The sequence below is a fragment of the Carassius carassius genome, chromosome 14, assembly GCF_963082965.1.
Source record: "Carassius carassius chromosome 14, fCarCar2.1, whole genome shotgun sequence".
Classification (NCBI taxonomy): Eukaryota; Metazoa; Chordata; class Actinopteri; order Cypriniformes; family Cyprinidae; genus Carassius; species Carassius carassius.
Genome location: NC_081768.1, coordinates 23,208,413 through 23,233,169, shown reverse-complemented (window position 1 = coordinate 23,233,169; position 24,757 = coordinate 23,208,413). Strand labels below are relative to the sequence as shown.

Below are 24,757 nucleotides of genomic sequence, written 5' to 3'. Positions count from 1 at the left end.
AATGCTTTGCTGAAATCTTGTGTTGTTGTAAAGAGAGGCCGGATCAACACCGGACACCCAGACGCTCACAAATACATGCCTAAAGGAGAGGAGCGGGCCGTGGAAGCCAAAACCAAGCTATATTTAACATCTTCTACATGTGGGCTTCATTTGTGAATGGGGGCCTACATACCTCCACTGACAAGAAGCAGGCAGACCCCAATCCTCCAATCTCTTAAGCCTTGCGTCCCTGAACTGAGAAAGGCTGAACTCTATTGACTTGGATCCTTCTATTAATCCGGAGGTCTGACTCTCCTGTCATTCCTTGACTATTAGGAAAATCCATCCATAATGTGACATGGTTTAACTGAAGAGGGGGAGGATGATCAGACGGTCTTGCGTTTGAGTCAGAAGGGCTGAGATATTTGCTGATATGTGGCCATGTGTTTTAATTTTTTTTATGGTGGCACTGATCACTCAAGAGTGCATGAGAGTCGTGAGCTTGATCTGTTTCTCTCTGTTCTGTGTTATCAGTGTTCCAGACCCGAGGCCTTGAACCCTTTCTCCAGCCCCTACACACCTCTGCTCCACTCCAGATGTCTGTAGCACACACATGGGTTCATAACACAATTATGATATTATACAGGCCCTGACACCCAAACAATGATCCAGGGCTTTCAAAATGCAATTAAATATATGTATAACAGTGTTAAAGCCATAAGGTCATAAATATCTGGGTGTTGCAAGTGTCCTGATATCATAAAATCTTATTAGAATTGGTCAATTCTTGAAAAAAAAAAAAAAAACCTGTAAACTGTTTAGCTAAATCTTTTATCATTATAAAAACTGATACAGAAGTTAAATATCATTTTTGAAAAAAATGTATTCAAGGCCATGTGGTTAACCCATGTAATCAGCATGCAGAAAAAAAAATAATAATTATTTTTTAGGGCTGGGACAACGCGTCGAGGTCATCGATGACGTCGACGCAAAAAATACGTAGACGCAAAATATGCGCATCGATTCGTCGACCTGTTTTTATTTCTCTAAAAAACGTTTTCCTTATGTGCGCTGAATATACGCGATGGCCGGATCAACATTCTGTCCAACGTTATATAACCAATCCAGGGGTTTTTCTGCATTGATCTTTTTTTTTTGGCTGCTGTCAAAGCCTTATTTGATCGGTGAGTGACAGTGACAGGGCGCGTACGAGAGAGAGCCCCGGCTGCGCGCGCACTCACAGTCTTCAAACAACAGAGCGCTTCTTGCTCTCTCTCTCCCTTGTGCATATTAACCAAAATCATTAAACACGATAAATCTCTCTCTCTCTCTCTCTCTCTCTCTCTCTCTCTCTCTCTCTCTCTCTCTCTCTCTCTCTCTCTCTCTCTCTCTCTCTCTCTCTCTCTCTCTCTCTCTCTCTCTCTCTCTCTCTCTCTCTCTCTCTCTCTCTCTCTCTCTCTCTCTCTCTCTCTCTCTCTCTCTCTCTCTCTCTCAAAGGGCTCTCTCTCTCTTTTTTTCAGTAAGCTAGGCCCTATGTGTTCAGTAAGCTTGTTTCAGTAAGCTATGTGTTTTCAAGGCTTCAAGGTTTTATTGAATGCTATCTCTATACAAGTGCAAAGTAATGCATTCTTAGTCAGTCTTTTATTTTGCAATTTTAAGAGCAGTAAACATATATTGCAATGTTAAGGAATTCATGTTTTCAGATATGTAAATCAACATGTATAAATTGTTAGTAGTCAATTAATGGGGAGATAATCAAAATCGAAACGGTCCGGAAAAATTAATCGTTAGATTAATCGATGCATCGAAAAAATAATCGCTAGATTAATCGTTTAAAAAATAATCGTTTATCCCAGCCCTATTATTTTTTCTAAATAGATTTTTTGACCCTGACCCCCAACAAACAACAAAAAAAGTAATTAATTAATTAACGATATCTATGAATAAACCATTCAAGATTTGTAAAATGTATTTTACTTTGAAAACTAAGCAAAACATAAATTACAATTAAAATGTTATTACCTTTTTTTTTTGAATATGCCATTAATTTTATTTCTTTTTTTAAATTATAAGAAACCACACATTTAGGATTTGCTTTTGTTTATTGATACTCAGTGGCTTAAAAATCTTCATAAAATATAAGTAAAGATAAATAAAAAACAAGAGCCTCTTCCGAATGAATAATAAAACCTATTTTTTAAGCATATATCCATCCATATATACATCATTCATGTCAATTAATTGCACTTATTATTTTGATTCCTTATCAAGGAACTAAAAACAAACAAACAAATAAATGAACACACTCCATGCTAAAATAAAAAGACGGCTAAAGAAAGTTATTGCAGAAGCCCAAACATGATCATGTGACTGTTATCTAACTTGCTGAGCTCACCGTTCTGATCAGAAGTGGGTCACTATCTGGACCATCAGTTTCAGCAGAAGTTCTCTTCCACGAGATGTTCTTCTTCATAACAGTTCAAATCAAGACTAAGCTTAAAACAACTATACCCTCACATCAATCTAAACAGCAGATGGCGAGGATAATAATTTTTACACTTGATGGTCAACATTGTTGACAGGAAGCACTGAAAGAAACCTCTGTGTTATGATATGGTAAACACTTTGCGTGTTAATTAGGGTAACAACAACTCCACTAAGCCGTTATTAATATTAAACAGGTGTTGATTTGTAAACATGGGCGACCACAAGTCAATGTACTCATGCATGAACATTTATGAACGACCCATTTATATAGCATACTTGTTATTTTTTCAATTCAGAATGGACCTAGGCTACATAGAAGGTCATGCTCTTATTAAAAAATTAAAATAAATTATCCAGTAGCCTTGGCGTCTACGATCTACACAGGCAGGTGCCTAACTGGAACACACTACATAGGTAGTAACCCATGGGACTTGAATTGCAATCGTTTTAAAGAGTATTGCATTAGCATGTTGCTAAGCTAACAGCAAAATACTAAAATTTTCTTAAATACACACAAATTAGGTACAAGGGATATTTTTATGATTGACAAGGAACTATTTAATAAACAAATCTTGTTACTGAAGGAATTGTAACTGTTTATAAACTACAATCTTTTTGACTCGTTGGCCATCTTGGAAGGAAAATGAGAGGAACAAACTTATTTATTTTTATTTTTTCTTAAAAGTAACCAAAAACTCATTGCACCTCCAAAAAAGTCTGAAATGAGTTGTGTAGATAAAAAATATTAAATAATAAAATCCAGACAATCAAACGCAAAAAGAGGCCACTAAAAACACTAAAGTTTTTTCAGTAAACCAGTGGATTTTTTATCTTGCGTTTGGTTTTCTTTGTCATTTTTAGAGTGCATAGGCCAACTTTTTAGAAAACCCTTTAGGCTGAGGAACGTGCCTATGATGGCAGCTCACAAGGTTTCGCAACAGAGCCTTCATGTTACTTTATAGCTTTACCTGAAAACTGATGAAATTGCAAAAAGTATTCAACATACAATGAGATTTCAAATGGTGTCAGCCAGCATGCAAAGTCAGGAGCTGTTATCAGAAGCAGCAGTGGGAGCAAGACCTCTCCACCCTTATTTTGATCCAAAACAAACACCATCCTGCTATTGTTTCTTTCATCCGAACAGATCTATTGCTCCCCGGCTGGAGGAACACAGTGTTCTGTGACACACAAACAGGAGTGGAAAGGATTACTCCTAGCTATGGGATCACAACCGTGACATATCCTTCACTCTATGTTTGGATGCCTCTACAGGTACTTGTAGAATGTGTTCCAAAAAATATTTTTTCTCCACTGTCTAAACAATGAAAAAAATGTGTAAATGGGAACAGCAACAGTAGCTGTTGAGTAGAGCTGAGTAGAGTTGACGGATAAGAAAACACACAGTGGCCTGTGAGACTAGCGGCTGAGAAAGTCAGCTGAATCAAATCAAAATGATTTTGGAGCTAAAACATTTAGGGCAGCTCATCTTTGGGTCAGAATTGCTTAAGGGTGATTTAAATGTCTTAACCTACCTGATGATTAAGGGCATAAAGGGAGCTAATCCCAGAGGAGATGATGAACCATCCATAGGAGACGGGTAGAGACGACCCAAAACCAACAGCAACAAGAAAAGACTGGGGTGCAGCTTCACCTGCCCTGAATCACTGAAAGAGAGAGAAAGGGAAATACATAACATTTACTCAACTAAAATACTTGACTTATGTAACTACCTTAACTAACAAGTTAACTTCCTTGGCTTATGTAATAATGTAACCAAGGTGAACTACTAAATTATCAAAACTTAAGCTACTACCATGGCTAACACAAATAAAGATTGGTTTTGCTAACAGAAAATAACTTGCTTAAACTAGCAAAGCTTAATTCACTCACTAAGCTATTGTACATTACTAACTGAACTAACCTAACTAACTTACCTGTATGTGGCTTCTTAAATGTCTCCAACTCCAACTAGAATAACTTCCTTTACTTACTAATGTAAGAAACTAACTGAACTAGCCTGGCTTACAGTACCTACATGTGTTCATAACTTCTCTAATTACTTATCTACCATAGCTTCCTTCTCTTACTAACACACATAACTAATAGAAATCAGCCATATGTATGTGACTACATAACTTCTTAACTTACTTAGCTTGTATAACACATTTAGCTAACATAACTTCCTCTACATACTAATGTAACTAACCTTAACTAACTTATCTAGATGTGTTTTCATATCTTCTCTAATTACTAAACTGGGATAACATTTATCACTTACTACATATACTGTATAACAAAATTAACTAATGCCTGGTTCACATGGGCCAATTTTAAAATTGTCGGCCGATTTTCCAAACCTGAGAGACCCCACACACGGCGATAAAAAATCACGGGTCTAACAGTGTTGGTCATACAGTGTGTGGTGTGCAGCCACACGGCAAAATCAACACATCACACACGAACCGATTTGACTCCCGAGCATTCCCAGGTCAGACGGGAAATCTCGCAAAATCCCTCGAGATCTAACGTGACTTCAGAGTAAACAATCATGGCGGACGAAGAGGATGCAGTGGCCATAGTTTGTCCTTTGTTTGTAACCGAAAAAAAAACATAAGAAAAAAAAGAAAAGGTGATTGTCAAAGAAGCGGAGACAAAGTCCTCCATCTCCGACGTCCACCGGACTTTCTGGTGCGCCATGCCGCCGGCTGTTTTGATTTTGTTTCCTGGTACTTCCTCGCCGCCTCGTCACCTCGCTTTCTGATTGGCTACACGCCACAGTCCACAGGCTGCGTGATCGTTTGTCCTCGGGGGACACCACACACGAGAAGAAATCAGGCCAAATAAATCCAACATGTTGGATATCCCCGATTTGAGATCGGAGCGGTCCCAACGTCCTTCCGATCAGAGGAGAGCAGTCTTAACACACCACACACGGCAGGAATATCTGATCAGATTATTTTACGATAATCGGAGCATCCTTAAGATTGTCGGAAGGTGTCAATCGGGGCTAAAATCGGCCTAATTATCCTGCCGTGTGAACCAGCCTTAACCCAACTAACTTACCTGTATGTGACTTTATAACTTCTCTTACTTATTTAACTAGCATAGCTTAATCCTCTTACAAACCTAAGTGAACTAACCTGTGTAACTTTATCATTTGTCTAACTTAATTTGCGTAACTTCCATCACTTACTAATACAATTAACCTAACTTATCTGTACGAGTCTTTAAAAATTATCTTATTTTACTATCATAGCTTCAATCCACTAACCTAACTAACCAGTAGGACTACTTCATCTGTCTAACTTAATTTGCTTAACTTCCATCACTAATATACTAATATACATAACTAATAGAATTAACCTAATTTACCTCTATGTGACTTTAAAGATGAACTTAATTTACTAGCACAGCTTCCTCCACTTACTAATGTAACTACCTGAACAACCCTGTTTGACTTCATCGGTCTAATTTAACTAAAATAACTTTATTCACATACTAACATATATAAATAACTTAATTAACCTAATTTACCAATATATGACTTCATAACTTCTTCAACTTATTGAACTAGTATTGCTTAAAATGGCTCTCTCCATACACAAATATAAGATACTTACTGAACTAATCTAACTCATCTATATGTGATTTTATAACTTTAAAAGTCCATCATTTACAACCCGAATTCCGGAAAAGCTGGGACGTTTTTTAAATTTTAATAAAATGAAAACTAATAGACTTTCAAATCACATGAGCCAATATTTTATTCACAATAGAACATAGATAACATAGCAAATGTTTAAACTGAGAAAGTTTACAATTTTATGCACAAAATGAGCTCATTTCAATTTTGATTTCTGCTACAGGTCTCAAAATAGTTGGGACGGGGCATGTTTACCATGGTGTAGCATCTCCTTTTCTTTTCAAAACAGTTTGAAGACGTCTGGGCATTGAGGCTATGAGTTGCTGGAGTTTTGCTGTTGGAATTTGGTCCCATTCTTGCCTTATATAGATTTCCAGCTGCTGAAGAGTTCGTGGTCGTCTTTGACGTATTATTCGTTTAATGATGCGCCAAATGTTCTCTATAGGTGAAAGATCTGGACTGCAGGCAGGCCAGGTTAGCACCCGGACTCTTCTACGACGAAGCCATGCTGTTGTTATAGCTGCAGTGTGTGGTTTTGCATTGTCCTGCTGAAATAAACAAGGCCTTCCCTGAAATAGACGTTGTTTGGAGGGAAGCATATGTTGCTCTAAAACCTTTATATACCTTTCAGCATTCACAGAGCCTTCCAAAACATGCAAGCTGCCCATACCGTATGCACTTATGCACCCCCATACCATCAGAGATGCTGGCTTTTGAACTGAACGCTGATAACATGCTGGAAGGTCTCCCTCCTCTTTAGCCCGGAGGACACGGCGTCCGTGATTTCCAACAAGAATGTCAAATTTGGACTCGTCTGACCATAAAACACTATTCCACTTTGAAATAGTCCATTTTAAATGAGCCTTGGCCCACAGGACACGACGGCGCTTCTGGACCATGTTCACATATGGCTTCCTTTTTGCATGATAGAGCTTTAGTTGGCATCTGCTGATGGCACGGCGGATTGTGTTTACCGACAGTGGTTTCTGAAAGTATTCCTGGGCCCATTTAGTAATGTCATTGACACAATCATGCCGATGAGTGATGCAGTGTCGTCTGAGAGCCCGAAGACCACGGGCATCCAATAAAGGTCTCCGGCCTTGTCCCTTGCGCACAGAGATTTCTCCAGTTTCTCTGAATCTTTTGATGATGTTATGCACTGTAGATGATGAGATTTGCAAAGCCTTTGCAATTTGACATTGAGGAACATTGTTTTTAAAGTTTTCCACATTTTTTTTTACACAGTCTTTCACAGATTGGAGAGCCTCTGCCCATCTTTACTTCTGCGAGACTCTGCTTCTCTAAGACAAAGCTTTTATAGCTAATCATGTTACAGACCTGATATCAATTAACTTAATTAATCACTAGATGTTCTCCCAGCTGAATCTTTTCAAAACTGCTTGCTTTTTTAGCCATTTGTTGCCCCCGTGCCAACTTTTTTGAGACCTGTAGCAGGCATTAAATTTTAAATGAGCTAATTAAGTGGATAAAAGTGTAAAATTTCTCAGTTTAAACATTTGCTATGTTATCTATGTTCTATTGTGAATAAAATATTGGCTCATGTGATTTGAAATTCCTTTAGTTTTCATTTTATTAAAATTTAAAAAACGTCCCAACTTTTCCGGAATTCGGGTTGTACTTGCATACAACAGTGCTAACCTAAACAACTTACCCAAGTGTAACTTTTCGAATTATTAAACTAACATTTACTAACTGCACTTACTAACATACATAATGTATCTTACCTGTATATTGTAGCTGATGTTTCAGAATTAGCAACCAGCCATTCCAAACACATACAGCAACTAACAGTTACAATGACAAGATGAGCACATGTACACATGGTCACCATTACTAAACCAATGACCCTTCACTTCCTTTCTCTTTTACTACATTTCTGCACATGTTTCTCTGACAGTCCAGTGGAAACTCAAGACTTTAGCCAGAGCAAACACATGAAAAAAAAAATGGAGAGAAAAACACACAAATGTAAATTACTCATATCTTTCTATTACTGTGAATGGGCCAAAATCTGTTCTGTTCTCTGCAGGCCATGAGCTTTCCACGGCACAGCTGCCAGCTGTGGATATGCTTGTCATTATTACATCAAACATGGCCAAACTCCCCACCACCAAGGGGTCCCAGGAGCCCGTAGACCCCGGGCCAGAGTGCAGGAAATGCTATTTTGCTAATCAGGGCTCGGATAATGCATTTAGAGTCTGATTTCAGTCAGGCACAGTGTGGGACAGCCAAGAACTTGAGATCATCACCAAGCCCAGGGAGACTGAAGTGTTAAACATCATGCACATTCAATAAAAGGCTGGAAGGGGAGTGCGAGAACGAACCAATGAAATATGATGAACCAGAGGAATGGAAAAAGACGTTAAAATGAGCGAAAAAGTTCAGCGAGGGTGAAGAGGTGATAAGCCTGGAAGAGAATGTGAGATTAGCAGAGTGAGTTTCAGTCTTGGCTCCACTTGCCCCGGTCTTTTCATCTCATTTCATCTCTGGTGCATGTCCAACCAAACCCTCTCAGCACTCATTTCCCATGTTAAACGTTTAAAATTGTTATAAACCCATCAAGCTGAGGCAAATCATTCATCACGATTTCATCCGTGCTCGTGAAATCTTCCTATCGCAAACCGGTTTACAAATTGCGAGGAGGGCGATGAACCATATTCCAGCATTCCCACACGCTTTTTACAGTCTACTTTCCAGATAAAAGAAACATATACTTTCCAGATAAAAGAAGCATTCTGGATTGAACTTCAATAGGAAAAACTTCTCAATCACGCTAAATGACAACCCCCCCAGACACCCCATGATGGTCTTTTCATATTTGGTAAAGGTGGGTGGTGGAAACGTCTTCGCACTTCTTTCTACCCTTATTTATATGCTAAATAATTTATAGGCGGTATAAAATACGAGTGTTGCAGAGCCTAGCTTGGCAAGCGGGATGCAAAGAATAGGCCGTGGGAAAGAGTCAGACCACTCTAGGCTAAAAGGAGAGTACGGCAGACTGAAAACGCATTAAAATAATTTGATACATATTAAGATAATATTGGCTCAAGGGCCTCTTGCACAACGTAAGTGCTATTTGGAAGAGCGGCGCATCAGTCTGTGGAGAAATTATTTGAGGGAGATAAGAGACTTAACATGTTTTTGCAGCCGCCGAAGAGCGAGGTCTAGAGCCAACATGGCCGAAACTCCCACACGCGGTTTACTTATCTGAGCCATCTCAGCTAGGAATCTGTCCATCAATGTGGTCAAAATGCTTAATTGGTCTAAAGAGGCTTGATGGGGCACTTAAACGATCTTGAATAAGGGCCTCGGAGAAATTAAAGAAGGGTGAGAAGAAGAACTGGGTCCGTTTAGCGAACGCTGGGATCGTTCAGCTCTTTAACAACATCCGATGCAAATCGCATACACATTTCGGGGTCCTGTGATGTTATAGGGGGCCTTTTGTTGGGAAATTCTCACCTGTTCACAGAGTCAGCAGCTTCCTGTAGCTGACTGAGGAGGAAGGGATAGAGGTCAGGAAAACGAGTGAAAAACTCTCGGCCGGTCATTCTGTTAAGAGAAAAGTGAGAGAAATGAAGGTTAAAGTGTGTGTAGGATTGCAGATTAGATCAGACAAGAAATGAGGAATGAATGACATTAATCTGACATCAGTTGGTAAGCAGTTTTTCTGTTTGGCTGATAAGTATCATAAGTGAGACTTTTTGTTTTAACAGTATTTTGCAGACTAGACAGCCTATTCTACGTTTATGTGGTTTAACAGCTCTGTATTTTTCTTTTCTTTTTTGTAGCTGAAAACAAAGTTCTGTTATTATACCCAAATGGCAGCTTCAGTCTGAAAGGTTGACTATAACATGAATAATACAGGGCAGAAATCTGCATGCTATAAGCGTGTTAATATGCATCTTCATAAATATGCATCCTCATATTTAATTGTAGCTCTGATTGATTTAAAAGTGTAATTCTGGCCACCCTGAAAAAGGTCATATCATTATAACTACCAGAGAAGTTGAATTAAATATGCTAGAAAAAGCTGCTCCTCCCAAAATATGCTTTTTTTCTTTTTGCATAGATGGAGCAAGAGCATGATGAAAATGTTTAAAATGCATGTGTGCAGTTCAGCTGAAAGCTTGCCCTCTTTGACCTGTTGTTAATTACGTTAAACTGAAGGCAAGAAGCAAACTGTGTGCCTAACCACAATGTCAACAACAACAGTGAAACAAGGATGTGCGGTTTATCTTTTAATCAATGTTGCATTGCCTACTAAAGCAACAGTAGACTCACAGCACATTCAGAACCATCCCTGAACTGTAGAAAAGTAAAACATTTGTGCAAATAAAAAACAAGTGAAAAGATAAAAGATGTTCAAGTCATGCAGAGGTGTGTTATAACAATGCCTGGTATAAATATAGTTATCAAAAATAAATACATTGAGATTTCAGTCAAACATGTGAATTTTCTGACCTATTGCATATCAGGCTTTATATTACAACAAAAAACTAATGTAAGCGTAACTTCACATCACAGTGCATTATGGGATCATTTCCTCTGCTATGGATACGTGCAATTCTGCCAAAAGAAGGTATTTCCTTTTGGAACATCCTTTGTGTCAGGAACATGCTGCCTACGTAGACAGCTCACTAGATTCTGGAACAGAGCCTAAGAGACACACACAAGGAGAGGAGAGGAGAGAAAGAGACTGCAACCTTTAAAGGTCTGGTTTGTAAACCACTTCCTAAAGTCTGCGCTCTTTACAGCTCTATAAAGCTCTCATTAGTGCAGCCTCTGATGGAGCGCTGCAGGGACACGCGGCTCACAGGCCCTGCTTGTTTATTCCTTAGAAAGCAGTGCGGCTGGAATAACCCTGGGAATTTCACTCGAGACAAACGCATACGTGTTAAAGACAGACAGTGAAAGTGTGTGTGTGTGACACACATAAAGATATCTTTATTTAGCTAAGCCTCTGTGTTTAAGATAGACCGTCTAATAAAACATTTTCTCTCTTCATGTCTAACTGAAACAGCCCATACAGGGCTAACTTTAGCTCCAGTGCCAATGTTTCAAACACACATGTTGTGACTTCAGCTATGTAAAATACACACATACATAAACACACCACATCCTGTTTCAACCACTAATGCACACAGTCTGGTCTGAACTTAGGCCAGGGCGCTGTCATGGTAACAAGGTGGGTCAGCTACATCTGCAGACTGGCCACATGCTGCATGCTAGCAACACACACACACAAGCTCTGACGTGGGCAGATGTGGTCACAGCTAAGCTCAACACAACCCTACATACCTTCAGTATGGATTAGAGTCTTCCAGGCAAAACACTTCCAAGATGTCCATAAATGCAGCCTGTCGAGCTTACACCATCTTTAACCACTCCATTGTCATAACTTACATTCACAAATAAGTGTATAAATTTGCATATTACGTGTAATGTGCTTGAGTGTGTTGCATAGGGCCATCATAACCACAAATACAGACCACACACAAACACACTACAGTAATTCTTCAGCTTATTTGTTTGTGTAACGTAAATAACATTCAGATCATGAGAACAGGAAACAAACATTTTCTCTGTATTGTTCACTAGATGACGGAGGTCATCCAATAAAAGTCTCAGGTCCAAGTAAACTCTCAGATCATATTCTGATAAGCACAAGCAAACACAAACTAACAAACAATCTTCTTTGCGTAGGAAAACAGTCAAACAAGTTACTGCAAAAATAAAAGAGAGAAAAAAAAAGTGTGTTTAAACAGTCCAAACAAAATTACCTATGCGAGAAGATGGTATCAGATGCTGGACTTGTTTATAAACTTGAGTGCAACTGAAGTCATTACTTTGTCAAAATATGTTTTATACAATGGTTTAAAGACTTTTGTTTTGTTTCGTTTCAGTGTTTAACTAAGATGTGTATCATTCGTTTTTCAAACTCTGATTCGACTCCTTTGATCTAGTCCAAATAGACCAACGAAAACATTACTCTGAGTGCTTTGTGTTGACTGTAATTATTGTTTTAATGGCAAGAAGCAGATAAATTCATTTTTTATAGTTGTGCAAAACATAAAAACTAAAACTGAAATATTAAACATGTTTGAAAAGCAATCCAACCCAAGAAACACAAACAAACCCCACTTACATTAATGAACTCAGAAGAGCACAGCTACTAAAACTCAGATTTGATAAACAAATGTGTGTTTGATAAACAAATTAAAGATTATACAACTTTATTGTTTTAGGTACACACACACAAAAAAAGTGGTGCATGATTCACATTTTAATTATGTGAAAATAAACTCTAGTCTCTTTTCAAACAATCCTGAAAACGTATTTCCACAAAAATATTGAGCAGCACTGTTTTCAACAGTGATAATAATAAGAAATCAGAATATAAGAATGATTTCTGAAGGATTATGGCAGTCGCGGCAGTAGAGGTGGCGTGACAATAACGACATGTGAATAATCCCGCCCACTCTAAAGCAGTACTAAACTGCAGTGGAAACCAAACAGTGCCAAGCCGTGCCAAACCGTACCACGCAGTGGAAAAGTGCCACGTGAATTCATAGCAAAGAATAGCGCAGAAGTATGTGAGATTGGTGCACCTTGCATTTTGGAGAATGCAATCAGTCTTCCGTGCAAAAAGAAATTCAGCACACTCATTCTATGCTGCAGAAATAGTGAGATAGTATGCTATTCAGAACATAGCCTCAGTACACACAGATTGTAAACAACAAAACCCAAAAAGTCAAAACAGAGAACGACCTGTCAAAATGTTTGACAAGTACATGTCAGCCCACAAATCACAAGACTCACAAAAACACTTGCACACAGGAAGAGAAATTGAATAAAACAACAATAAGCAATAGCCGAGTGACCCGCAAGATGAAGATGCCTGCCATAAAAACACATAAAACTAAAGACAAACACATGGTGATGTCGGACAAGCTGACGGCAGGGTTATGCAGAAAGTAAACGGTCCTGACTATGGGGAATATATCCAGACCGAAGAGTCAGTGTTATTTCATTGCGATTATAATGAGTTTCAGTGACCTCTAAATATTCAGCGTCTCTTTAGAAAATCCCAGGGTAATGCCACGGTCAGCTGACCTGGGAGCACATGGGCTCTTTGAAGTGTGAGGTAGTCCAACATACTGGATTGTGTCATTACGGCCCGATCGATTTTCCAAATTAAGTCCAATCAGCGCACCAATTAATCATAACAAACCATGATCTCATGAATGAGCCATTATTGTTTTTCAACGAGGTCAGTGCCACTCCTGTTCAGTCATTCCTCACTCCATCCGTGACCTCTCTGCAGTCAATCCCAGAATGCATCAGGACATTCTTGCAAAAGCTCACGCTCCACATGTTTGGATGAGATTAGGGAGCTGACGCAGAGCAGTCGTTGCCGCAGCAGGAGGTCCCATCACGGCCCACCCGCCCCGTCCTGCGGTGGCCAGGGATCAGAGGTCATGGTCAACCGGGCAGCAATGGAGAGGGTGTGAATGTGTGCAAGAACTGTGTCGACGTTTGTGCGTGCTTGGGCAAGATGTTGTTAGCATTCCCTCTACTACGGAAAAGATAAACACGCGTCGAAGCGCGTTAACCCCTGTGCGTCAGCTCCAATGCCTGTCAAGAGTTTTGATCAGTACAAGAGTTGAAACCAGAAACAAAAGGAGTAAGTCTTTGCGAGGGTGGATAAACGTGGGATGAGGATAGAGGCAGAACACAAACAAACAAAGGCCATCAGGGAGTTAGGAGGAACATCCAGAACATTTAAGGGGCTGGAAGGTGTCCATGCACTGTAGGCCAACATACGACAGAGATTAATGACTGGAATAGAGGACTGGAAGGAGAAAAAGCACAGAACTTCAGTGCCCCCTAGTGAACAACCCCTGACAGAGCAGGATCACACAGAACTCACCTCAAGATCTATTCACGTTAAAGTGAGCTGTGGCAAGCCGATGCATTCTAATGGAATGCTTGCATCGAGTCTTAAAACTTGCTTTTCATCTGAAACGCCTTTCCTTTTCTGTTGACATCACAAATGCATCTTCGCAACCTTTTCTCTCAAACCACCTGACTCCATTTTCAATGTTACAGCCACATTTTTCCTACTCCCATTGAATAACATTAAGTTCTGTCATGGGTTGCAATAGCATTTTGGTATTATTTTCACACGGTGAAGGCACTGAGTCACGGATGACAGGACAAGTACACTGTAACAACTGCATCTTCCATTCGGCCAGAAAACTCTACTTTGAAAGTAGACCGACTGTGGAAAAAGATGGCATTACATTTTAAATATTAAAAGTAAACCTTTAGGACATTTAATATGAGCAACTTAAAATATTAAACAGCAAGAACTTGCAATGTCAACTAATGGTCAAACTACCATACTGATCAACCATAATTTTGCACTTGAACTTGAATAATTTTTGAGCACATGCTTATTTGCCATTTAAAATTGGCTTTGTTTAGTTTTAGCTATGTTAAATGCAGAGCTTCAGACTAACTATTTTTACTAGGAGCACTGAAGCCCCTGACTGAACATTTTTAGGAGCACAAGCAGAAAATTTAGGGGCACACCTTAAATCAGTCAACTTGACCAAATTGACCAAGCGATTGTGTGATTTAGTCAAAATTTAAATGTTTGTTTTTAAAGCACTTTGTGATGTTTTTTACTTCATACTTAAAAACAAAAAGCAACACTCTGACAAAATCTGATTTCTTGATGATCTGATATTTTATAAGTGTTTTTAGACTTATTTTATCATTTCAAAACAAAGCAAAAAGTATAAATTAATTACTAATAAGCCAATAAATGCTCTTCTGCTTACATCTACAAGTTATAATGGTGATTTGACGTATTTTTATTTGACATAAGTGTTTGTTCACCACAGTATATTTTGGTCATCCCATTTAAAATAACATTCAAATCGGATCATTTATGAGCTTTTAAAGTGCTGGAAACAGTTATGTGAAATGCTTGTAAGTCATATTGCGTGTATTTCTCTCTCAGAAGGCTGTACAAACCCTGAAATGAATGATGCAATAACATTCCACTATTTCTGCCACAACACCATGGCTACGGTAAGCATTAATGCTCCTGGTTTTCTATGTCAGCGCCGTTTGATCGGTTTATAACAGAGATTTCTGTGCAGAATCTGAATCGTTCTCATCTCGCAGTAACCTTATTCATCGTGCAGTGAATTCAAAGGCTTCTCACTGGATCTCGCAGCGCTGTGCTGTAACAGTGTCACGAAATCAACTTTGGTTCCCGAGTAAAGCTGTGAGCGGCCACAAAATTTACTCGCGAGTAAAGGACAAAGGGCAAGTTTTATAAAGTTATGTTGGTGCATTGAAACAACTATGACCTTTTGCATTTGTGCAACTAACTCGCACATGATAAGCAAGCTTAAATTGTTTAATGGATAGGTCTGCCAAAATAAGATTGCTTTATTGTAATAATGTGCACTATTAATATCTATCTATTTTTATTCCTACTATGAAAGTCAATGGACGCCACCAACTGTTTGATTACCAGCAATCTTCAAAATATCTTAATTTATGTTCAACATAAGAAAGCAGCTCATACAGGTTTGAAACAACATGAAGGTGAGTAAATGACAGAATTTTCATTTTTGGGTGAAAAAAATCTCAAAATGCTAAACTACTGTTTTTTAGTGTAGTTGGGAATGGTACATAGAACTACTGAAGTCACACCTGTTCTTTTTGGAGTGCTCATCTTTTCCCTTCTTTACCCCAAATATCCGCGTGATCAGAGTGCTGAACAGGAGAGTCGAGGAGTTCCTCACCTAAAAAGAGGACAGGATGGAGAAACTGACATCAGAGCAAACCTTCCCTCCATGTACATTAATCATTAGAGACTTGATGCACAATATTACATTATAGAGGTTAACTTCATTTCAAATCTTAAAGTGGTGCTTGTTGGTTAAAACATGTCAAAAGGAAAGTTCCTCAAACTTGTCTGTATGATGTTATGTCACTTATTCTGTGGCACATTAAAAAAACCTTTTGAGAATTGCGTCAGTGTTGTTTTGTGTTCATACTATGGAAGTCAATGAGCTCCATGTTTCACAGAAGAAAGGAAGTCACACATGTTTGGAACAATTTAGGGTGAGCAAAGAGGAAAAACGTTTATTTTTTGGGTGGATTATTTCTTTAAATAGACCTCATGGGGAAAATGTAACAAAAAAAAATGTGATATGAGCTCTTTAACATGAGAGAGTCGTGAGTCAGAGCACATGATGATGGCCCTCGAGACGATTACAATGCAAAAATTGGTTTTGGAGCTCAAGGGTGTACAAGAGTCACAAAGGCCACGTCATGCAGGATTTGCAGGGTCTGAAGACATCTTGTTCCAGGAACAGTTAAAGGCCTTCAAATCACAATCTTATGTGGCTAAAGTAATGCTGAACACACCAAACGTAATGTTCAAAGTGTTATTGCCTCATAACTTTGATCACATTTTGATGTCAGCTTAAGAAGCATTCCTCACAGACTACAAGACTGTGTGAGATCTCTGTGACTACCTGACTGCTGCATTCTGGGAAGGATTAGGCCTACTGTACTCTACTTCTGGCTGGAGCGCTGCAGTAAAGAGGGAAACCGCTACAGTAGCAGATCTTCTGACAGCTCCAGAGTAATGAACGAGTGGGGAGGGGGACTCAAAAGGAATGAACTGATAAGAAAATGAAGTGAGGAGAGATGTATAAAAGACACGTAAAGCAGATAGACAGGTATGAGGGAGGAGAGCGCAGGAATGTGACCTGGAGTTGTCGCCAGCGTGACCTGTATGAGCCGTGTCGCCCATGTGGAGGTGATCAAAGAGAGCAATCGAGGGCAATCGGCCAGGACTACCACAAAGCTGTGTGTGTGTGTCCATGTGTGTGTGTGTGTGTGTGTGTGTGTGTGTGTGTGTGTCCGCACGTACGGCTCATGTCCCTAGTGTTCTCATTCACTTTAATTATCAAGCTGTCAGTGCCTCGGGAACAGCTATGGCCTGACAGGGGATGTACAGGTATGTGAAGAACACTGCAAGAGAGAGTAACACTGGAGAGAGAATTATCTACACTTTAAGCCCCTTTTACAAAATAATAAATTTAAATGTGTTTAGTCTGCAATGCATGCATATTTGGATGCTTCACGTCAAACTCAAATGTTGGATGAAATAATGAACATGGCGTCATTTAATCCTGACATCTGAGCCGCTGAAGACAAGTGGATTACGTTTGTTTGTGAAGGGAATGCGCGATCCCCGATCTATCTATCTATCTATCTATCTATCTATCTATCTATCTAATGTGATTATGTTCGCGCAAATCATTCGTGACCCAGCTTGACCTCCAGAAGATGTGAATGTAAGGTTCGCCTTTCCTGATAAGATGCCATTTAGCAAGTTTCACGACGAATGCGGCTAAGGTAAACAGTCCCTCAGAGAGCAGCTCAGAAGAGAGGGGCGGGGCCAGCAGAGCTCATTAGCATTTAAAGTGGCATGCAACAATATTTCGTTCTCTGAAAAGAACTGTTTTTGATAGGGTAAAAAGAGTGTTGCTTTACACTATCGTTGAGAAATTCTAACCAAAGTATGTTACAGACTTTTCATAAGACCCTAAAGAATCATATCAACTTGTGGAAAATGGGCGTCCGCTGACCCCTATAATAATAATATTAAACAGTAGGCATTTTAGAGTATATACTACCTTTCAAATTCCAGAATTTTTTTTTTAATGTTTTGGCAACATGGCATGATGGTACTTTGAGATAAATATTCTGTGGACAACCATGTCTGAAAAACCATAATTGTTTTGTTATTGAAGGAACTTGCATAGACATTGTATAAAAAGTAAAAGGTATACTCACGGCCCATACAGGAGAAGTGAAACCCAGGATAGCAGCTTGCATGCCATCGGACACAAACGGCACAATGCTCTCCCCCAGACGTGTGTCTCGATACAAAGCCCTCAGGATGTTCAGAGCGTGGACCTGTACGTACATAAAAACAAAGACCCATTAAACATGCCTGATTTTACTAATATTTTCCTCTTAGAGAAGAAGTGTGTGTCCACCTGTGGCACAGAGCTGCTCTCAGTGTCACCATCATTAGAGGGCATAGCCAATGCTGTCAGAGATCTCATGGTCATCTTCAGGAGTCCACAGCTGGATGATTTGGGCTCGGAGGACAGCAGGGCCTACAAGAAGATTAACAGGCAAGTTCCCACACATTTGACATGGTTTGGAATGACGTGAGGCTGAGTAAATGATGACAGAAGCTTCAATTTTAGGTGAACCTTAAGCTTTATTTCAGAAAGCACATTCCTTTGAGACGGGGACAGTGAATGACAGAGGAAAAATGACCCAGGGGGTGGAACCGAATACGGCCTGTTCTTTTGTCCTCGTGCCAAAGGGTGTGAACGTTTTCCGGGACATTCGACAGGAATGTGCGCTTATGCCAGGTGTTGAGACTATCCATCCTCTCCCTGTCTTATTCTTCCCTAAAACCCTCTCATTGTCTTGCGCTTCAGATCCAAACCCCTTTCTTCCTAGACTTCAGCATTCAGCTGTTCTGACCTCTCAGAGGACTGTCCACTAGGGACGATCTCCGTCATAAAAACTATATGGAATCAATTACAGATCCGCAGATGTTCGAGTAACACTAATGAAACTGATTCCTGGCGGTGGGAATCTTCCGAGATTGTCAGGTTATTACTTATTTAAGTATGATTGTTTTGGAGGTAATATGCAACTAATGCATCACATACAGTTGTGGGGAATTTTACAGTTAAGTTAGGAGTGTGAGGCAAAAGTCATCGCTAATGGCTTGTTAATAGCGAGAATTGGACCTTAAAATAAAGTATGTCCAATATAGTCATGCAGAATGTTTTATATGCACTAATAAACAGCCAAGAAGCCCGGCATGCTAATAAGCAACTAGTTAATAGGGAGAATTGGTTCCTATACTAAAGTGACTCCATATATTTGTCATTATAAATACTCTGTAAAATACTCTATTTACCTATTAATACTGTGACTTGTATACAGCCACTAGGGCTGGGCGAATTATCTAACGATATGATCATGCACATCTAGTCATTAAATCCGGTTCCGTGATTACCGCTAAATCGATATCACCTGCTTTTAAATGGAGCGGCATTTAATAGACAGAGCCGTAGATCACTGACAAGCTACGCAATATCGCGTTTATTATCCCAGATGAATCACCTTCGATAATAAAGGCAATATTGCGTAGCTTGTCAGTTGTGCATGATCATATCGATAGAACAGCCACTAACTGTTGTGAGAATTTACAACTTTTTTTCCCCCATTGAACGCTACACAAACATGACGGTTCGGTACGTACCTCGGTTTTGACACCATGGTTCGGGTATGGTTGCTACAACGCTACAATGCTACAACATTTTGTTTACAAGCTGTTTTAATGACGTCTTTCCGCAATTGAAACACTGATTGAGTGATTGAATGAGGCATGAGGTGTTCATTCATGTTTATTTTACGTTAAAACTAGAAGTAAAGAGGAAGGGATGATCACACTGACTCGCAAATTTCTAATTAGTAAACTTTACATTTAGAAATGTATACAAGAGGAAAGTGCTATTGCTTCTTTAGGTGTAAATGATTAATCTGGGATGATAAGAGATCTAGCGGTCTGTGCTGTCCATAAAGGAGGCCCAAGTTACTAACCTGTATATAGAAGGGTATTCCTGCACTGCGGCGGGTCGCACACAGTTTGGAGGACGGGTCACTGGATTTCACTTCCTCAAGAACCTCCTTCAGCCAGTGTGCTGGCAGCTCCTGTAGCGTAGTGCTCCCGCTCCTAACACACACACACACACACACACACAAGACCTTGTTGTGGAATTCTGAACAAGACATTTTCTCCCAGGACTGATAGTATCCATGTTTGTGTGGTTCCCAGTGTCTCTCAGGCATTTTTCGTTTATGTTTTCTCTGATGTGATATTATCCACAGTTTTCAAAGCGATCTAAAAATCTAAATCACGTCCAAATGTGATCTCAAAGCACAGACTATAAAATTAATTGAATTTAAACACTCATTCGGGGAAAATGTCAGACTAGAGCCAAGTTATACTAGTACAGAGGAAAAGCTGCGAAGATAAACATCAATTTTTATAAACAGTTGTTGTGAAATCATCCAAAAACAATATTAAGCTGCACAACGGTTTGATAATAATTAGATATATTCTTGAGCAGCAGATCAGCATATTAAAATGATTTCTGAAGGATCATGTGACACTGGAGACTGGTGTAATGCTGCTGAAAAATCAGCTTTGCGTCACGGGAATAAATTACATTTTAAAATATATTCATATTGAAAACAGTTATTTGAAATGGCAAAAAAATTACACAATATTACAATTTTTACTGCATTTTTGGTCAAATAAATGCAGCCTCGGTGAGCATAAAAAGACTTCTTACCAAAAGCATTAAATAACCCAAACCTAGCCAATGCTACAGGAGAATGATTTTACTCACAAACACATAATAAAAGAAATCTCTGTAAGCCACGCTATTGAAGCAATCCTTCATGTTCGTAGCACAAACAGTTCAGAAGGAGTAACACAACAACGATTAATATTTTATGTTTGTCAAGTTTATTCAAAACCCCATTCCAAAGTATGAGCAATGATAATAGAGATGCTTGGCTAAGCAAGCACTGTAATTTCCCTGTAAACTTGCTTGAATACACACACAAACACATAGCAGGAGCTGCCCAAGCGTGTGCAGGACGACCTCTTTGTGAGAGCAGAAAATTGCCAGGCTCTCATTATGAAAAGTAAAGTTATACCAGAAGCGCTGGACCGAACAGGTCAGATCAAACAATCTAAACCACACACACCTCACTCAGTAATACACACTTTAAAAGGCAGGCGTCAACACCTCGTAACAGGTTTAGTGGCTGCCGGTGGAGCAGTGTAATCACATAGCAATGCTTTACCTCCAGAAGCATGGTATGTAGTGCCCACTTTTCTTTTATTCTCAGATACACAGTCCAATAACGATCCAGTTTAGTCTAGTTCAATTTGCGTCTTTGCCCAAGCACTTAAAAGCACACAAGACAACTACTTTCCACCATTTCTCATAACCTGAGACAGTTCGCAGCACCAACATTGCGATTAACGTGTAGAGCTTGTCTCAAGTCGGATGGATGTAAATGAAGAAACAACTGGTTGTGTTGATATTTATGGAGCAAACATTAACCAAACTCACTTTCAAATTTCATTTGTAAGTCTTGATAATGTTAGCAGGTCTCTGCTGTTATTGTATATGTACAAACAAAACTGTATTTATCACAGACCAAACAACAGCTACGACCAGTGTTATTTTTGTATTATTTTGTATGTAATTAGTTATTTCCAATTAGATTTTATTTTCCTATTTCAGTTTGATGATTTTTTTTTTCATCATTTATTTTTTGTATTAAAATATTTTTAGACCGTTGCAATTTAGGAGTATTTCGGGTTCAATATTATTCCAAATTTGTAGGGTTTCTGCATCTTTTATGAAGGTAAGGCTTTTTAAAGATGTTTTTAAGACAAAAAAAAAAAAAAGAAAACCTTTATATACCTCTGCTCCTTACAACAAGAATATGGAAGTACATTTTAACTATTTCTGCTGCAAAATTATTATTGTGTATTTTTGTCTTGTTTTTTAAGATAAGCTTGCTTGAGAAGCAACATGAAATGAAAAAAAGTTCATTATTATAAATATTTGCCCCCCAAAAAAAAAGTATGTTTTCATACTTCATTGACATTTATGTTGTTTTAAGCATAAACATTCTTAAATCTGTTTTAAGTTTGTTTCTTAGTTTTACATTTCCATCTCGAGGATCTGGATGCAAGGATGATTAGACATTTGTATCGGAAAACAAAAATAGATAAAATATATATTTCCTTTTTTTTTTTTTTTTTGCAATGCATGCAACATGCAATGCCATTATTACTTTTTGAATTGAATACCGGTAATTACATTTATTTATTTTACTTCAATTTAAGATTTTTTACAACCTTTTAGGACCACCCGAAAACCTGATTTTAGAACTTAAACTTATTTCAGATAGTTGCCTGGCAAAATTTCTTATTTCAAAAAAAAAAAAAATTAAAAAAAAAAAATATATATATATATATATATATATATATATATAATTTTAGCTTTATTTCAATTAACAAAAACATGTTTAACAATATAAGTTTATGATGATAACACTGGATATTGATTGTTTTCAAATTTCAAAAGAGTTTCATGAAGACGAAGTAGAAACTGCAGAGGTGGATTAAAAGCAGAAGAGGAAAGCAGAAAGCAGGAATGGAGTCAGATCATTAAAGACGCTCACTCAGTAGCTCTACGGCAGCAGAAGCGATCTGATGTCCCATTCATGTCACACTCGTGGCAGCGAGCGAATTTATTTCCTAACCTCTGCACAGAGTCCACATTCCAAAGCTCATTAAATCTCACATTTCCAGATGTGAACAGTTTTCAAACGTCCTGATTATTTGAAGCTTGTCCTTCAGGAGCAGTGCTGGTTTCCAGCCCAGCAGCTGAGAGGAGGACTGGACTCATTCAGGTAGGAAGCATTATTGCCAAGCACAACATCAGGGGCTCTGGTGCAGCAGTCCTTATGACTCCCTCATTAATAAAGATGCACACTTGTTCTGACTAAAGCCTTTGGGTTGAAACCATCTTGAATTTTGTAATGACAAGGGGCCTATTTGACTGCAGAGAGTGGATGAGTCTGGACATGTGTTTTAATCTTTATTATATAGCCGCTGAGATATGTCAAGCAATCTGATTGGCTTAGATCGCTCACCTGCAGAGCATCTCCGTGAGCCGAACGAAACCCACGTAGGCCAGTTCAAACGCCCCCCTGTGACGAGACTGCAGCAGCTGCTCCCGAAAGTACTTCCCCACACCTTCCACCTGACAGAAAGATGGACACAGAGTTAACACGATGGACGTGTGGAATTGGACACTCACATTAAAATCATTTTGCACATACTGCCTTAGTTAGGTTTTTTGAACCCTTAAGTATAAATGTTGAACCAGACATAGAGCATTTATTTTGAGGTCTATAATAATAATAATAATAATAATAATAATACTTCCATATATTGTATTGATTTAGAATTTATTTTGAATTAAACATTTAGATAATATCCAGTGTAAATACATTTTAGAATCAAAAGCTTTAAACATGACTATGTATGATGTTTTGAGTTTCCCTCTTTCATGGATCGATCGTTTCATCTTATAAATCGGTTTAAATTATTTTTATTGTTCAGTCTTTACATTCTTGGTAGTGACTCTCGCGAGAAGTGAAATCGCAGTTTCAAGGCATGTGATTGGCTGTTCAAGGATCAAGCCTGAGTTGACAGAGAAAGTTCTAAAAATTAGGTCACATGGGTGTTTGAATCGATTTCAATTTCAATTTGATTTTTTAATAATTAATTTCATTTTAAAATATGCATGCACGCAAACGAAAATATTTTGGGGATTTTTCAAATTTTATTATTTATAATTTTTTTTTTGACTTGCATGGTATGAACAGCTGAATCATTCTTCAAAATATCTCCTTTTATGCACCACAAAACGTTACAAAATGATATGAGGGTGAGCAAATGATGACAGGTGTTAGAATTTTGGAAGGACTATCCAATTAAATTCAAATTATGAAAATGGTTTGAAACCTCAAAATCAAATTTACCTCAATATACTTCTGAATGGCACATTCCTCTTAAAGGGATAGTTCAGCCAAAAACGATTTTTTTTGTTTATTATTCACCCTCATCTCGTTTCAAACCTGTAAGACCTTTGTTCATCTTCGGAACACAAATAAAGAATTTTTAGATGAAATCCGAGAGCTTTCTGTCCCTCCCACAGACAGCAAGGATCCTGCCACGATCAAGGCTTAGAAACGTAGTAAGTAGATTGTTAAAATAGCCTAATCCATGTGACATCAGGGGTTCAAACTGTAATTTTACAAAGCTACAAGAATATTTTTAGTTGTGCAAAGAAAACAAAAACAACTAATTTCTCTGGCGGCATTTTGAAGTGTTTTGCGGCGTTTACGCACTTTCCTCGCATGTAAACAATGCAAACAATGCTCGTAACTCTGTAAATTTATGGTTGAGGTCACATGGATTTTTTTACTGATCTCCTTGCTACCTTTCTGGATGTTGATCGTGTTGACATTGCTGTCAGAGAGCTCTAGGAATTCATCAAAAATATCTTCATTTGTGTTGATATTGTGAAATGACATGAGGGTGAGTAACTAATGACAGAATACTCATATTTGGGTGAACTACCCCTTTAATGAATATGCCTAGAAAAACAGACCGATGTTCAGCCTGGCTCTGAACTCAACAAACGGCTTCTTCCACAGCCGGCCAGCGGTTAAGGTCCATATGGCAGCAGAGCAGCTATTTACATCGTCCTCCAAACGCTTCAGCTTCTGCAGGACTTTATTTAGCTAATCACTTCCTCTTTGCAATTTCACCCACACCCCCCACCGCCACCACCAACAACACCGCCACTAAAGTTTGCTAACGCTCCACGTGCACAG

The 24,757-nt window shown here is 38.7% G+C and overlaps 1 protein-coding gene across 2 annotated transcripts in view; it reads right to left on the bottom strand.

The window, feature by feature from the left end:
- The window catches only part of thada (THADA armadillo repeat containing), a 103,528-nt gene that overhangs the window by 58,776 nt on the left and 19,995 nt on the right, over nt 1–24,757 (bottom strand). For both annotated transcript variants that reach the window (XM_059566713.1, XM_059566712.1), the window contains exons 22-28: nt 23,006–23,115; nt 19,862–19,994; nt 18,229–18,351; nt 18,023–18,145; nt 15,863–15,954; nt 9,590–9,679; nt 3,999–4,130 (exon numbers count right to left, since the gene is read on the bottom strand). In XM_059566713.1, the coding sequence (XP_059422696.1) occupies nt 3,999–4,130; nt 9,590–9,679; nt 15,863–15,954; nt 18,023–18,145; nt 18,229–18,351; nt 19,862–19,994; nt 23,006–23,115 (803 nt within the window). The remainder of the gene's footprint in view (nt 1–3,998; nt 4,131–9,589; nt 9,680–15,862; nt 15,955–18,022; nt 18,146–18,228; nt 18,352–19,861; nt 19,995–23,005; nt 23,116–24,757) is intronic.